The 13,904-nt window shown below is 32.5% G+C and overlaps 1 protein-coding gene across 1 annotated transcript; it reads left to right on the top strand.

Moving 5' to 3' along the window:
* Positions 1 to 340: 340 nt before the first annotated feature.
* On the top strand, positions 341 to 11,673 carry LOC130648744 (uncharacterized). Its single transcript, XM_057454824.1, has 9 exons — positions 341 to 598; positions 3,013 to 3,272; positions 7,031 to 7,557; positions 7,788 to 7,948; positions 8,117 to 8,318; positions 8,917 to 9,068; positions 9,169 to 9,407; positions 9,792 to 9,961; positions 10,470 to 11,673. The coding sequence occupies exons 1-9, from the start codon at positions 356 to 358 to the stop codon at positions 11,066 to 11,068; spliced, it is 2,553 nt and encodes an 850-aa protein (XP_057310807.1). The 5' UTR covers positions 341 to 355; the 3' UTR covers positions 11,069 to 11,673.
* The last annotated feature ends 2,231 nt before the right edge of the window (positions 11,674 to 13,904 follow it).

Here is a 13,904-nt window from a genome sequence, read left to right as displayed (position 1 = left end):
GAAAGGAATTTATTGAACCAAAATTATATAAAGATAAAAACCATATGAAAATGTAATCCCCAGACACATTGGTCGAATACAAACTCCATGTTTACCAGTTCATATAAAACATGTTACGAGAGCAGAAATTTACATCCAAATTAGAAAATTTCTCTTTTATATAAAAGTAAACAGTGTGACTGCCTGATTAGAAATATTAATTAAAAAAAAGAGGGCAAGAAGGATCGAACCAATGTATACAGCATAAGTTGGTACAAATATTACCGGGGGTACATTAGTTACTTTTATACCTCTTTTAATGTAAAAATGAATTGTACTAAAAAATAGATTAAATTAAGGTATTACTTCAAGTATAATGAAAATACACCCCCAGGCAAAATGTACATGTAGCAAGCACGGCATTTCTGACCGCGCGAGAAGAGCAAAGATGGCGGAGGAGATGAACGTAAAGGGTGAAGAAGCACTTACAGATGTGGAAGAAAAAGATCCTTCATTACACTGCCTGACGTACAGTAACGGAAGCTCATGGTACAATTCTATTAGTTGGAGCAAAGATGGCAGGCTTGCTGTATTAACAAATAGCAACATTTACGTTTTAGTATCCTTCTCTCCTTCTCTTCTGAAAAATTTTAGCACTAAAAGATTATTTGATTAATTAAACTCACATTGCATTCTGATTGCCTAAAAACTATTCTGACGTGTACGTATTTGTTGTTGTATTGCATAATCTAAAACGTAATTACCAGCTATTCATATATATAGAATGCACATTTAAGGGCAAGTTTGGGCGACTTTTTGAATTAAATTGACGGTTGTCCTCCGAAACCGCCCGCACTTTCTTGAACTCACCCAGGGCATTACAAAATGCAGTTTCTTGTAACATACCATGCAGACAACAGTTGGAACAAGGCACTTTTTTAGGGCATTGTTCGGGTCTATGCTGGTTTTTCGGGTGAATACTTATTTTTATGAAAACACTAAACTCGCCAAGAGGGTGCCGATAAGCCGCAAACACCCGCATATATAACGTCGAGTTCGGGCAACTTTTCGAATTAAATTGGCGGTTGTCGCCTGGAAACCGCCCACACTTTCCGCAACTCGCCCGGAACATTCCCGAAATGCAATTCCTTGTAAACATACCATGAGGACGATAGTTGGAAGAAGGCGCCTGAAGATAAAGGACTTATAAAGTTTATATATAAGTTATTTATCAAGTAAATCTTATTTTAAACTATCAAAAACAGTTCTTTTAAGAACTTCACTACCACATAGTAAGTTTATTTTAATTTTTATAGTTTTTTGAATCATTAGTGTCTGTTTTCTTTTCTTCTTTGGGCATTGTTCGGGTCTATTCAGGGGTTTTCAGGCAAAAACTTGATTTTTTTCAAAACGCCAAACTCGCCCGAAAACGCCCGCAGTTTTTACGCCGTATGTGGCTTATTGGCAGCCTCGTAACTCGCCTGAAAACGCCCGCACTTTTTACGGTGGATCAGGCTTATCCCCACCCTTGTGAAATATGCTTACGCAAAGAAAAAAAATTAGACTTTGGAAAAAAAACTTAATGTGCCTTATGGAATAAGATAAAATGGTTCCATTTAACCCTTTAAGTTCAATTGTAAGTTTAAAACCACATCACAATAACATTTAAATTATAAAGACTTTAATGGGTGAGAGAAAATATTCAGAGTTTAGTTAGTAGGTCACAATTCGTGAATTTAATGCTGTATTTGCAAATCTTTTCCTCGTATTTATTTAAGAAAGAAGTTAAGTTCACCTCATCCAAAATTAATTTCAGGTTAAGAAAGACATCAAAATTCAAAAATAGGTATTCCAATGCATTTACGTTGATATACAATATTGCAGGGACTTTTAGATACAGAGTTTTCAGATAAGGAGATAAGTTATTTCTTGAAAATGCGCTATTACGTCTGTTGACTAAAATGAGAAAAAATTGTGAAGTTTATGTGGCAGAAACCGCAAATATTTACATCTTACAATCCGATTTTGGTGGACTACTTTGTACAGTTCCCTCAAAAAAAAAATTTTTTTCTGTTAAAAAGGGATAAAACTTTTTTTTTTTTTTTTTTATGTATACAATAAGTTCAATTTACAAAACCAAGTAACTCTTGTGGATAATAGGTTTAAGATCGAGCTGAATAATATATTTGTTATGGTTTTTCATTTTTTATTTTGTTTTGATAGGCTTGATAAAATTTTTGAAAAATAAAAGTGACTATTTATATATAAATTATCAAATGGCCAAAATATTTTTTGAAATTTAGGTTTTCTTCTAAAATCATTTGGTTATTTTTTATATATGCTAGTTTTTATATTATTTATTTTGAATGTCTTTGTAAAAAAATAATTGTCTTTTGTAAGAAAATAATGAAATTTATAATTAAACCCCAATATCTCTTGAAATGCAAGAGATATTGGGGTTTAAAAGTTTTTGATGACGTTATCAACCTTCCCATCCAAAACAAATTTGGGCACCTAGGTTTGGTAAACTTACCCAATTTTGTAAACTTACCCAATTTTGTCCCAGGTTATCCCTAGTTATCAATGCTGTGAAAAATGACTGAAATCACCACCTCGTTTCCAAGTTATTTGGCTTCAAGTTATTAAATGCAATGCAATGGGTTCATCAAGATTAGTACATTGAAGTCAGTCAAAAGGAATTGATGTCATGCTGTAACGTCAGAAATATTAACAAATGAGACATAACTTTTGCATCACAGACGAACACAACTTTTGTATTATTATGTAGATTGATACAAAAAATTATTAAAAATTTTGAGTTCTTACAAATATATATACACTAGTTGTTTCGCCTATGCTTATAGCTATAACATTTTGCCACACGGACAGACAGGTGCATAGCAAGCAGTTGCTTAATTGCAAATTATTGATTTTTAGATATTTGTAAGGTCAAATTTCCATCAAAATTTTGATTTGTGCAAACAGATGCCGCTACTGCCTTTATCTAATGTTTTTCTTGACCAAATTTGTTAGACGGTAACCAATTCAAATATTCGAAAGAAGGTGGGCATATCTTTAGGATTAAAATTTGAATCAAGCATAGTTTCAAATTTAAAAAGATGTAAATATGATGATGGTGGTGTCAGTGCCAAAGCCTTACTTAAAAGCGATTTTAAACAACGTCAAGCCTATCTTTTGGATAAAACAATATTACAACGAGAGGATGTGTCACCAAATATTGAAAGTTATTGCTCCTTTAAATGGTCTCCCCCTGGTTGTTCCAAAGATGGCAGGTCAGTAATTGTTTTTTTTAACTAATATAATAAGATAAGATGAATACAACCCATATTCCATCAGGACATATTTATTCAGTCATACTGCAAAGTATAGTATGAGTGTTTGGTTTAGGCACCACCATGCCCTACCATTTCTCAGTTATTAGGAATAACTGAACGAGCAATATTACAATTAAAATGTAAGGTACTTTTTAATTAAAGCATGTACGACCATGAAAAGGCAGATAATCGAGGCACAAATATAAAAAGTTGCATCGTGGTGGTAATGAAAAAATTGTTGTTGATAAGCAAAACTTTTTATAAAATAGGAACATAAAAAATGAAATTTATTTTATCATAAGTTATGAAAAAGATGCAAATATATGGCTTTTTGAATACTATTTAGCTTTGATTTTATTTTTCAAGTAATAACATATAACATAGAACACGGATATGTTAAAAATATTTTATTTTTAACAAAGCTTTTTGTTACATAGTAACATCTCAGGTATATACAAAAATTAAAATCATCTACTTTAAATACATCATTAAAATTTCATAATTATTGACAAAATATATAACCCATGCGAGAATAAAACTTTCCTAAGAGATTAGAAAACTAAAACGAATGAACCTATATAATGAACCTATAGAGTTTACATCACACGATACGTAAATAAATACAAACTTTTAATATCTTTTTGGTTGTTAAGGAATGGATTAGACGACATGATAAAAAACACTTCTAAAATCCTCCGTTTTCTATTGTCTGTAGAGGTTTTGCTTAAAATTCTCCAATTAATTAGATGATCAGTGTTCAAAACCAAATGTTTCGATGGTTCTGATCTTTCTTTATTACTGACGTGTTCTTTCCAACGGAGTGAGGGGTTAGCTTCGGTTATGAAATTTATTCATAGTTTTGTTGCAGAAAAAAAGATCAGGATAAAGTTTAAAATTATAATGTTTATGTCATAAATATGCAGAACCTTTTTCAGAAAGTCAAGGTTTTAACTAGTTTTGACTCAACAAGTTTTTTATTACTTTCACCAAGCTATATTCTGTTTTTACACCAAAATCTCTGATCTTCATTGAGCCATGTCTACAATATTTCTGTCTTTTTTTTGCAAGAGATTCTCATTTTAAATGCTCCAAAACCAGCAAAATATAAATTGAATATTCACTAGGGTACATTTCTTTTTTCCTTTCAGTGCCTTACATGCTAGAGGTGTTAAATTGACTAAATTTCACTAGTGTGTTGGGTAAGTTTTGGAAATAGTATGACTATTAAAGCTTCTAAGCTTTAATAGTTGACCCCTTTTTAGAAAAGAGCCCTATTTCAATGAATGAATTAACATATTGGAAAAAATAACCATTTATTTGGTATTCAAAGCATAATCGAGATTTTAGTAAAAGGAAGTTTCTGGAGAGAAATAACGAATTTAATTTTAATAGACAGTGTTAACTACTATATTCTTTATACAACTGCAAAAATCAGTAATTAGGTTTCCTGAAGATGCCCTTTTCTGCCAGAATGCTTTCCAAACTGGTAGAGGCATTATAAGAGCACAGGAAGCATTTGTATCATTTCTGATTTTTTTATTTGTTACTTTTTTATCATTTTTGAGTCCTTAAAGTAAAGGTTTATATCTGTAGACCTACCTATCCACATGTCATGTTTAATATATTTAATATCTCAGTATTAATATTATCTGTGCGAAAAAAAAAGAGATAATAATAATTTGCTACTTTTAACTACAACAAATTAGGTAACACATGATTTTAATGTCAAAAAAAAAAAAGATAGAAGAGATAGGCCATAAACATGTCCATTAACTATTCTATGTGTAAAATAAATGTGTTGCAAAAAAGTAGAATTTTTACTTTTTAATGCTGCATTGCGTTAGTGATTTCTATCATTAATGTTAACATTATGTTAGTTATTACCGCATTTCATGATACTTTGCAATATATATAACTAGTTGATAAAGCCCGTGGAAATATCCACCAAGGTAGGATAAAATTTAAAAAAAAGCGCTATTTTAATTCTGATGACGTCAGCAACCCATTCACCAAAAAAAATTAGAACCTTGTTTCCACGCTGCCTTTATTGTGTAGAGCTTAAAGCGCTGATCAAGAAAATGTATATGATGATATGTTTTTGACGAACGCCTAAGGAGGTGTAAGGGTTTTAAATTTTTGCTGGCGTCAGCAAGGACCAGTCAAAGCGCAAAAATTGTATAGGATCATGTACTTTTGAGAAACGGTTGAAGAGATATAAGGTTTGAAGGTTTTTTGATGACGTCATCAACACGTCCATTCCGAAACGGATTTGGGGACCCAAGTTTTGGAAAATTACCCAAATTGGTCCTAAGTGTCCCTAGTTACCCACGCGGTGAAAAATCATTGACGTCACCACCTCGTTTCTAAGTTATTTGGCCTCAAAGTTTTAGGTGCACGCATAAGGAGATATAAGTGTAAGTAAAGTCCGGAAGTAAAGTACGGAAAAAAAAATTCTTTAGAAACTTACACTGTAAAATCGACTTAGGCAGGAGTGCATTGGAAAAGAGAATCATAGCTTGTATTTTGATGACGTCTGTCAGGACCCGTTAATACACAAAAAATTTTTCCTGAAATTTGTTTACACATTGCTTCCAATGTGTAAAGCTTAAAACGCTGATCAAAATAATGTATAGAATCATGTACAACACTAACAATAATAATAAAGTCAGAAATGACACATCTCAAATATTTACATCTTATAAGGTGATTACTTTCGATTACGTTGAAAAGCTTTAATATTTTAATCAAAAGTGTCAAAAAAAAAAATCAAATTTATATCTCAAAAATCGGTTACATACTATCCTGTTCCCCAAAAATATGCACACAATGTAAAAATTATATAACCGGTTAAGAACACAAAATTTTTTCTTAGTATGATGATCTGTAGTGACCTTTACCAACCATTTTAAACGTAAAAAAAAGGAGTAAATTTTGAATGAACAAAGATATTATTTTTGGAATACATACGGTCCGCCCTCAAAAAAGTTTACACAAAATGTAAAACAGATTAGTTTTTGAGGAGCACATCCAAATCAACAAAAATCAGTTCTTTTAGCATGTCCTATATTGCCATTGTCCGTAAATTTTCCACAAAAAGGTTATGAAACACATCAAATTATAGAAAAATGAAGCATTTCATACAATATATAAAACAAAAAAGTTTTAGTCAGAAAAATTAGTAATTGTTACATTATCACCAAACAAAGTTTTATTACTACAATTTTTAAATTCTTAACAAAAAGTGAATTTGTTCTTTCAGTATATTGCATGTGGTCTTTTCCCCACAATAGTTTATGCAAAATTTTAAAAAACAGCAGTTTGCAACATAAACAAAAACATGATCAACCATGCCATTCTCTAATAGATTAAAGTAAAGTCATAAACTCATGCAAATTGCCAATCAAATGTCTACAACCTCCTGTAAAAATAACCTGGAATTTTACGTGTAGGCTGACAAAAGTTTAACAGGATGTCAGAAACAAAAAAATAAAAAATAACTTAATAACGTTTTAAATTCTGAAAAAAATTATCCCACTTGTCATATTGCTTGACTCCCCTTGTAAAGTTTACAGGAAATGTGAAAATAATTATACATCCTACTATCCTGCAAAAGTTCAAGTCTGTGAAAGATTTTGTAGGTAGTTAGCTAGCTTGTTACATCATACACAGTCTCCGTATTATTATAAGAGATTGTTAAAATTCTTTTGTTTTTTCAGATGCTGCATGGCCACTTTAGGTGTCAATGGGTCCGTTTACATACAATGTATCGAAGTAATAACTGGAATTTGGGCTCCTTGTATTGCTGTAACTGATTCCTTAAAGCAATACTTCTTGGAGACTGACTGGCATGATATTGAAACTAAAAATAATGACGGCAATAAGTGTAGTGACTCGAAAACTAAGCAAGAGCATGTTGATTTGTGTTCTGTGTTTTCTAAGAAGTCACATATGTTGTTTACGTCAGTGGTGTGTTGGTGTCCTGTTTCGTGGTATTGTCATCACTGCTGCACAAACAAGAATCCAGATAATATATATTACTCAAGTTATTTTCAAACTTATGTAAAATGTGAACACACTAAACTCTTTTTTGTCACAGCTAGTCTATCTGGGCTGTTACATGTATGGTTAATAACGTTTAATTTACAAGATAAAAGTCAAAGCAAGATTGAAAGGCTAGAAGGTTGGCAGACCGAGTCAGGTTGGCCAACTAGTCTATCATGGCACCAAAGTGGATCAGCTGATGGTAGGATGTTTGTTTTTAGAAGAAAACATAACTCAGTCTTTGAATGAGGATAAGAAAGAACTTTAAATAAAAATAGGTGTGCAGCTTGTATTATTTCTTAGAACATCGCTAACAAAGGTACTAGAAACAAAAAATAAGTAAAACAGGATGCAAATTTCTTGAACGAATCCTGTTTAGTTTAAGTTCATTTTATCAATAACAGTATCATTTTCTGATTGTTATTTGTGTAGCTTACCTTGCTGTTGGATTCTCTAATGGTTGTATAAATGCGTACCACCTAAGGATCTCTGTTCAAAATGGACAATATTGTTGTGAGTGTGTCCACACATCAAAAATTTGGGAGGAAAAAGATATGTTAAATGTATTATTCACTGAATGGATTTCACCTAAAGTATGTATAAATACTACATTTGTTATCATGCAAAAAATTAAATAAAATGTATATAACAGACATTGAAAGTCTATTAATCTCTGTGATTGTCATCTTTTTTTCTCAGTAACCTTTTAGCTCAAAGTCTTTTAAATAGCAGCAGTGTTAAATATGTTCTGTATGTTGTAGGATTCTGTTCTTCGACTCGTAGCTACTAAAGGGGCTGATATTGTTGTGTTTAAAACTACGAAACAAGAGGATGGCTCTCTGCTGTGTTTGTCATGTGAGTTAGCACCCAGTTGTCATACATCACCAATCACATCCCTGCAGTGCCTGTCTGACAAGTATGTGTTGACAGCGAGTGGTGGAGCGACGCAATATTTTGACATAGGTATGAACAGGTTAAATAGTTAAAAAATAAAAAATTAAGGTTAAATACAGGTCTGTGAAATTATCGAATCTAGGAAAAAAATTCATATACCCTTTGTGGCTTACGGAAATGATGAAACATTTGAACATTTTCTTCTTTAGGTCGTTTGTAACTTGCTATAAACCCTCAACATTTCTATAGCTTCAGAGCTTAAGAGCATGCTTAACCTTTGTCCTTCTTTCGTTACACATTTGAACCAATTAGCATTCTTGGCTTAGCTGGCAAACAAATATGACATAAGGTTTTGTGAAAGAAATCATGAAAGTCATGAAAAGCGATTTATTGTTAACATTGTTTACTCTTTGAGGAAATAACATGTAAACCATGCTCAATGCTGCTAAATTTCCATATTTTTGAATGACATAAAATTGTTTTTCAGTCATTGATACTTTTTTTATGGAAAATATTAATTGTCAAAATAATTTAAGATGAATTTTGGCATTAGGACAGTTTACAAATTTGAAAGCTAGCAAACATTTATAATTTGCAGATCTGAAAATCCTTAAAAAAATTTATGACCTGTAAAGTAGGTTACTTGATTCTCAATTTTGTTTTGTAGACAACGAAAGTTTGCCGTTCTGTGATAATAATGTGTTGCGTGGCTTTCGATGTTTGGGAATTTCTGCTGAACCAAATATGACAATGTTGGCTAGGGTTTCATGCGCATCTCGTTTACTGTTACACCAAAGTACCTTTGTCAAACAAATGGAGGTATAAGATAACTTTTCAAAGCTGACAAGTGTAGTTCATTATAAAAAGTGTGTCTACATAACGTCAAACCAGGGTACTATTTCGTAATTTTTATTTTGAGGTATCCTTTCTTCCATTCATGTCACCAGAAGCCATTGCTGAACAACTTATCAACAAAACACTCAATTTAGACATGGTTGTTCGAGAGTATTTTTCTGTGTCTGCTGCAGAGGACTTCTTACTGCCACCGTCTCTGCACAAATACTGTGATGAGCCTGATACATACGAGAAGGAGATAAAAGAATTACAAATTTACTTGTATTTTAATCAGTTGCGTTACATGAGACAGACAGGCTTAAGGTTGGTGTCTGGATGAGTAAATCCTGAATTTTAGGATCAATACCTTATTAGTGCTACATATTTTCCTTTGATAAATTTTTAGTCAATGCCGCAAAGAGATCTTTAAAAAAAGTCCAGTTTTCCAGGTGTCGATGCTCTTAGTGTCAAAGTTAGCCTATGTCAATGAGTCATAAAATTTTTTGTAACAAAATTTTCCAGTTCTTATACGTTTTAAAAGTACTTTTTCCATTCAGCATTTTGTTAGGTAGTTTTGGTGCGTTTATAGCCTTTTTCCTCAAATAATTATTTTTTTATCTCAAAAGAAGGCCAAATTGAAAATAATTTTTTAGAGAACAAACTAACGTTTATATTTTCATATTGTAATTTATATTTTCTTCGTGTTAGGGATACATCAATCACCAGGGAAGAAGTGAGCACGAATATGTTGTCGATGGAATTTGATGATCCTGTTATACGAAAAATCGAGCAGAAGATAGAACTTTTATTTTTTAAGGAGATGTTATTAAAGTGTGTTCAACTGTTAGAAAGTGGTTGGTTGAAGCAGTCGTATTGTGGTAAGAAAATAGCACTTTATTTTATCGACATCAATTTCTGGTGTGTACAGTAAGCACTGTCTCGGTGTCCGTGAATACTTCACATAAGTAAGATGCCTTGATAGATAAACATCTTAACCGAACTTGAGAAAATCATCACTTCCATAAAATTTAAAAAAATACTCAACTGGAGTCAATAAGAAATCTTCACCAGGTACTGCTGAAATCACCAATCCGAAAATGTTTTAATGCAATTAGCAATTTCTCCACTTGACCTCCGCAAGAGTCAATTAAATCCCTATAACAATTAGATGGTCTCCTCCATGTAGTAGAGATGTTTCGATTGGAGCTGTTTAGATCCGCTCAGGATTGGTTAATTATCTTAACTAGCGAAACTTATTTCTATTAAAGCTAGCAAGTATTGAGTAAGCTGAGTAAATCTTAAGAATGGTAAAACATAATGGTAGCTGCAAGTACCGACGGACGAATTCCCGCATTTAGGTGTGTACTTCTTTGTTCTCCACTTCAGGTCACCTGACGTTGTTGTTGATTGCTGATTGGTTGCTACAAATAGATACCTCATCAGATAGTCACGAACTGTCTACGAAATGTTTTACCTTACTTCAAGATGACGATTCTTTGAAAGAACTCGCGCGACTTAAAGAAGATGATAAGAAAATTGACGGTGTCGAGCAAGATGTTATCAAAAGCGAAACTATCGATGACATACTACCGGAAAACAATAGTGAAAGCAGCACAGCAGATTCCGATGTGAAAATAGGCCACGCCCAACAGTGTTCTAAGGGGGTGCATATCAGCCATAGTGCTTCGTCACATAACTTCGTGTACCGTCGCTGGAGTAGACCTCGGGAGAAGTGCCCTTATTGCGACTCTGACACTGTTTTAAACTCAGCTAGGTCAGGCGTTTGTGCAAACAATCATAAATTTCCACGTTGTAGGTTAACATTGCGATTACTAACAGAGGCAAGTTATCGAACGTGTATGGGTTGTAGAAAAACTGTTGCAAATAAGTACCTTTCTGGCGAACTCACTGTAGATAGCGTCTTGTTAAACATAGACACTTGTCCGTTTTGTGGATGTGCGTTTGTGGAGTGCTATGGCCTGTAAGAAAAAAGCTAAGGCGGATAGATGAAAAAGAAAACTTCTGACGATCTTGCCTAGCGAGCGTCCTACTATCTTAAAATCTAAGCCTACTGTAATACCCTACTTCTAGTGGTTCTGCTTTTTAACTTTAGAAAAATTCTAATCACTAAATGCTGATGTCAATCAATGTAAATTACATTTACAGACATCAATGGGACTTCAAGAATGTTTAAAGTTTCGACCAAACGCCTTTGAGTGGTAAATGTATTTTTAACTAACTTGCCAAATAAATAACAACATCGCTTAGAACTGCATTTAGACTCCTACATAGTGGGCCCTTCTAAGCACCCCCTCCCCCTATTTGTTTTGACTCCGTATAATACTCCATTTTGCTAGTACTTCATTTTACTGTCAAACGAAAAAAACCTGTGTAGTTGTTACTAGCGTTTTGATTAACAAGAAGTTTTGGCGCAGTCCAAAATTTCTTGTTAACCAGAACTTCTTTTTCGTATATTTGCGTTTGTTTTATTTATCTTTATTTATTTCAACATAAATTTTTTAATGTATTGCATATTTTATTAGAGAAATAAGTTTATATCAAAATGAAAATAAATACTAATATTACTTAGTGTGACTGATTTTTGTGAAGCTGACTAATCTCGCAACCAGTAGGCGTCCCTGTGTACCTGCTACCTTACTCCTTCCACAAGCTTATCAAAGTCTCTAGGCAAATAATGACCCCAAAACAGAATACAGAGGATATGGAATTTAATACACTATATATATATATATATATATATATATATATATATATATATATATATATATATATATATATATATATATATATATATATATATATATATATATATATATATATATATATATATATATATATATATATATATATATATATATATATATATATATATATATATATATATATATATATATATATATATATATATATATATATATATATATATATATATATATATATATATATATATATATATATATATATATATATATATATATATAGCGTCTTTATGAAGCAGATCTGATCTGGTGTCGTTTACAAAAGTCAGCTGCATTCTCATCCCCAGGTTTTTTTGTCTTTTTCTCATATCAAGAAAGCAAAAAACCCTGGGGACGAGGGTGGAGTCCGCTTCACTCGACCCGTTAAGTAGACTTGAACTAGTCCAATGCAGCATCTCTGATGCCAAAACACCATAGCTTTTTTAACAAAATTTCATGATCACAGTGTCAAAAGATTTTTCAAGGTCAATGAGTACAGCACAAACAAAGTTTTGTTGGTCTAGCTCTGTAAGAATAAAATCAGAAACATCGACTAGTTTTCGAAACCCGGACTGTCTGTTATTTGTGCTAGTTGTGCTCAGAAATAAAATGAGAAATTTGTTCATGCATTTACTTTTTAAAAATTTTCATAGGAATTGGCAAGATGGAGATTGGATAATTAGTAGGATCTGTTTTATTGCCGCACTTTTAAAAGTAGGCCTTTTTTATTCTTCCAACATTTAGGTACATAACCAGTAAATAAAGATTTGTTGAAAAGTTTTGATAAATAAATACCTAAAACCGACGAACCTGGTTTTAGCAGTCGTGAAACAATTCCGTCCAAGCCTAAGTTTTAGTGAACTAATTATTTTTTCGACACTTTTGGTCTCAATAGGAGCCCATCGAAAATCGCGCCTGTTAACTGGTGGATTAACATTAGTAGTGCTGGAAGAAAATTTTGAGGTCAGTTTGGCACCAACAGTGACAAAAAATGAATTAAATGTGTTGGAAATTTCTTTCGGGTGGGATGTTTCTGTACCATCGTTTTGGACTACTCGTTTTATTGAGGCAATATTGCCTGACTTATCAGAAACCAGTTTTTTTTAAGGCTTTCCAAGGTTGTTTTGGCCGTTTTTGAAAGTCCTACAAAACGTCATTATAGTACTCGTTTTTGAGTCGACCTTATGTTTGAAAGCTTCCTAGTCTATGATAGATTTTGTTTTTGATGCTTTCCGTTTTAAGAAGTCTCTTTCTTTGATGGCTATTAATTAATTCATCAGTGACCCATGCCTAAACACGGCCGGAAAATTTGTGTTTTAAGGAACATGTTTGTCAGCCACTGTTTTAACATTTTTATTCAGTTTCTCGTATGCTTTATTAAGGTCATCATAATAATCAAAATATGACCAGTCTAAATTACTGAGGTCCTTTAGAAAAGCCTCTTCACTAAAGTTTTTGATAGTTTTAGGTTCAAATCTTAGCCTTTTAAATTTTCTGATCACATAAACTAAGCTGTGATCGCTGATGAATTAATCCATGACATCAATTTTTAGAAATACAAGAAATGTTAAAAAGTATCAAGTCTATAAGAGTGCTGCCATTTTCAGTAACACGAGTTGGCTCCATAATATGTTGAGTGGAGCATAATTCCTTTATTTTGGAGGAAAGAGCATATTTTGAAAGCATGTTACTTGTTAAAATCTCCCAAGATAAAAACTTCTTTTTCTTTTGGCAGTTTGAAAATGAGTACACAGGTCTTCAGTACTCTGCAAATCAGTACCTCCAGGTGGCCTGTAAACCGCACACACGTAAGTAGGTTTATTTTTTTTCAGGAACACTTTCACCCATAGTGATTCAACATTTTTGCAGTATAGGTGCTTCAAAAGGTGGCTATCCAAGTTTTCATTTACAAAAATCAAAACACTCCCATCTCGTCTATTCCGATCATTCCTATAATAAACATAGCCTTCAATTTTAACATCATTGTCAGTGATGGTGTCATCAATTTTGTTTTCACAGATGGAGAATACATCAAGTTTTGTTTGATGTAGCAGAAGTTTAA

Source organism: Hydractinia symbiolongicarpus, chromosome 7 (genome assembly GCF_029227915.1).
Source record: "Hydractinia symbiolongicarpus strain clone_291-10 chromosome 7, HSymV2.1, whole genome shotgun sequence".
In the NCBI taxonomy this organism is placed as follows: Eukaryota; Metazoa; Cnidaria; class Hydrozoa; order Anthoathecata; family Hydractiniidae; genus Hydractinia; species Hydractinia symbiolongicarpus.
The sequence above is the reverse complement of the archived record's forward strand: the minus strand, read 5'-3'. Positions and strand labels throughout refer to the sequence as shown.

What these genes read in the sequence shown, in the direction of transcription:
- LOC130648744 (XM_057454824.1), top strand. Translation starts at nt 356, where the DNA reads ATGAAAATACACCCCCAGGCAAAATGTACATGTAGCAAGCACGGCATT. An exon ending in CTGAATGGATTTCACCTAAA is followed by an intron (nt 7,949 to 8,116) that starts GTATGTATAAAT and finishes TGTATGTTGTAG; the next exon opens with GATTCTGTTCTTCGACTCGT. An exon ending in GACGCAATATTTTGACATAG is followed by an intron (nt 8,319 to 8,916) that starts GTATGAACAGGT and finishes TTTGTTTTGTAG; the next exon opens with ACAACGAAAGTTTGCCGTTC.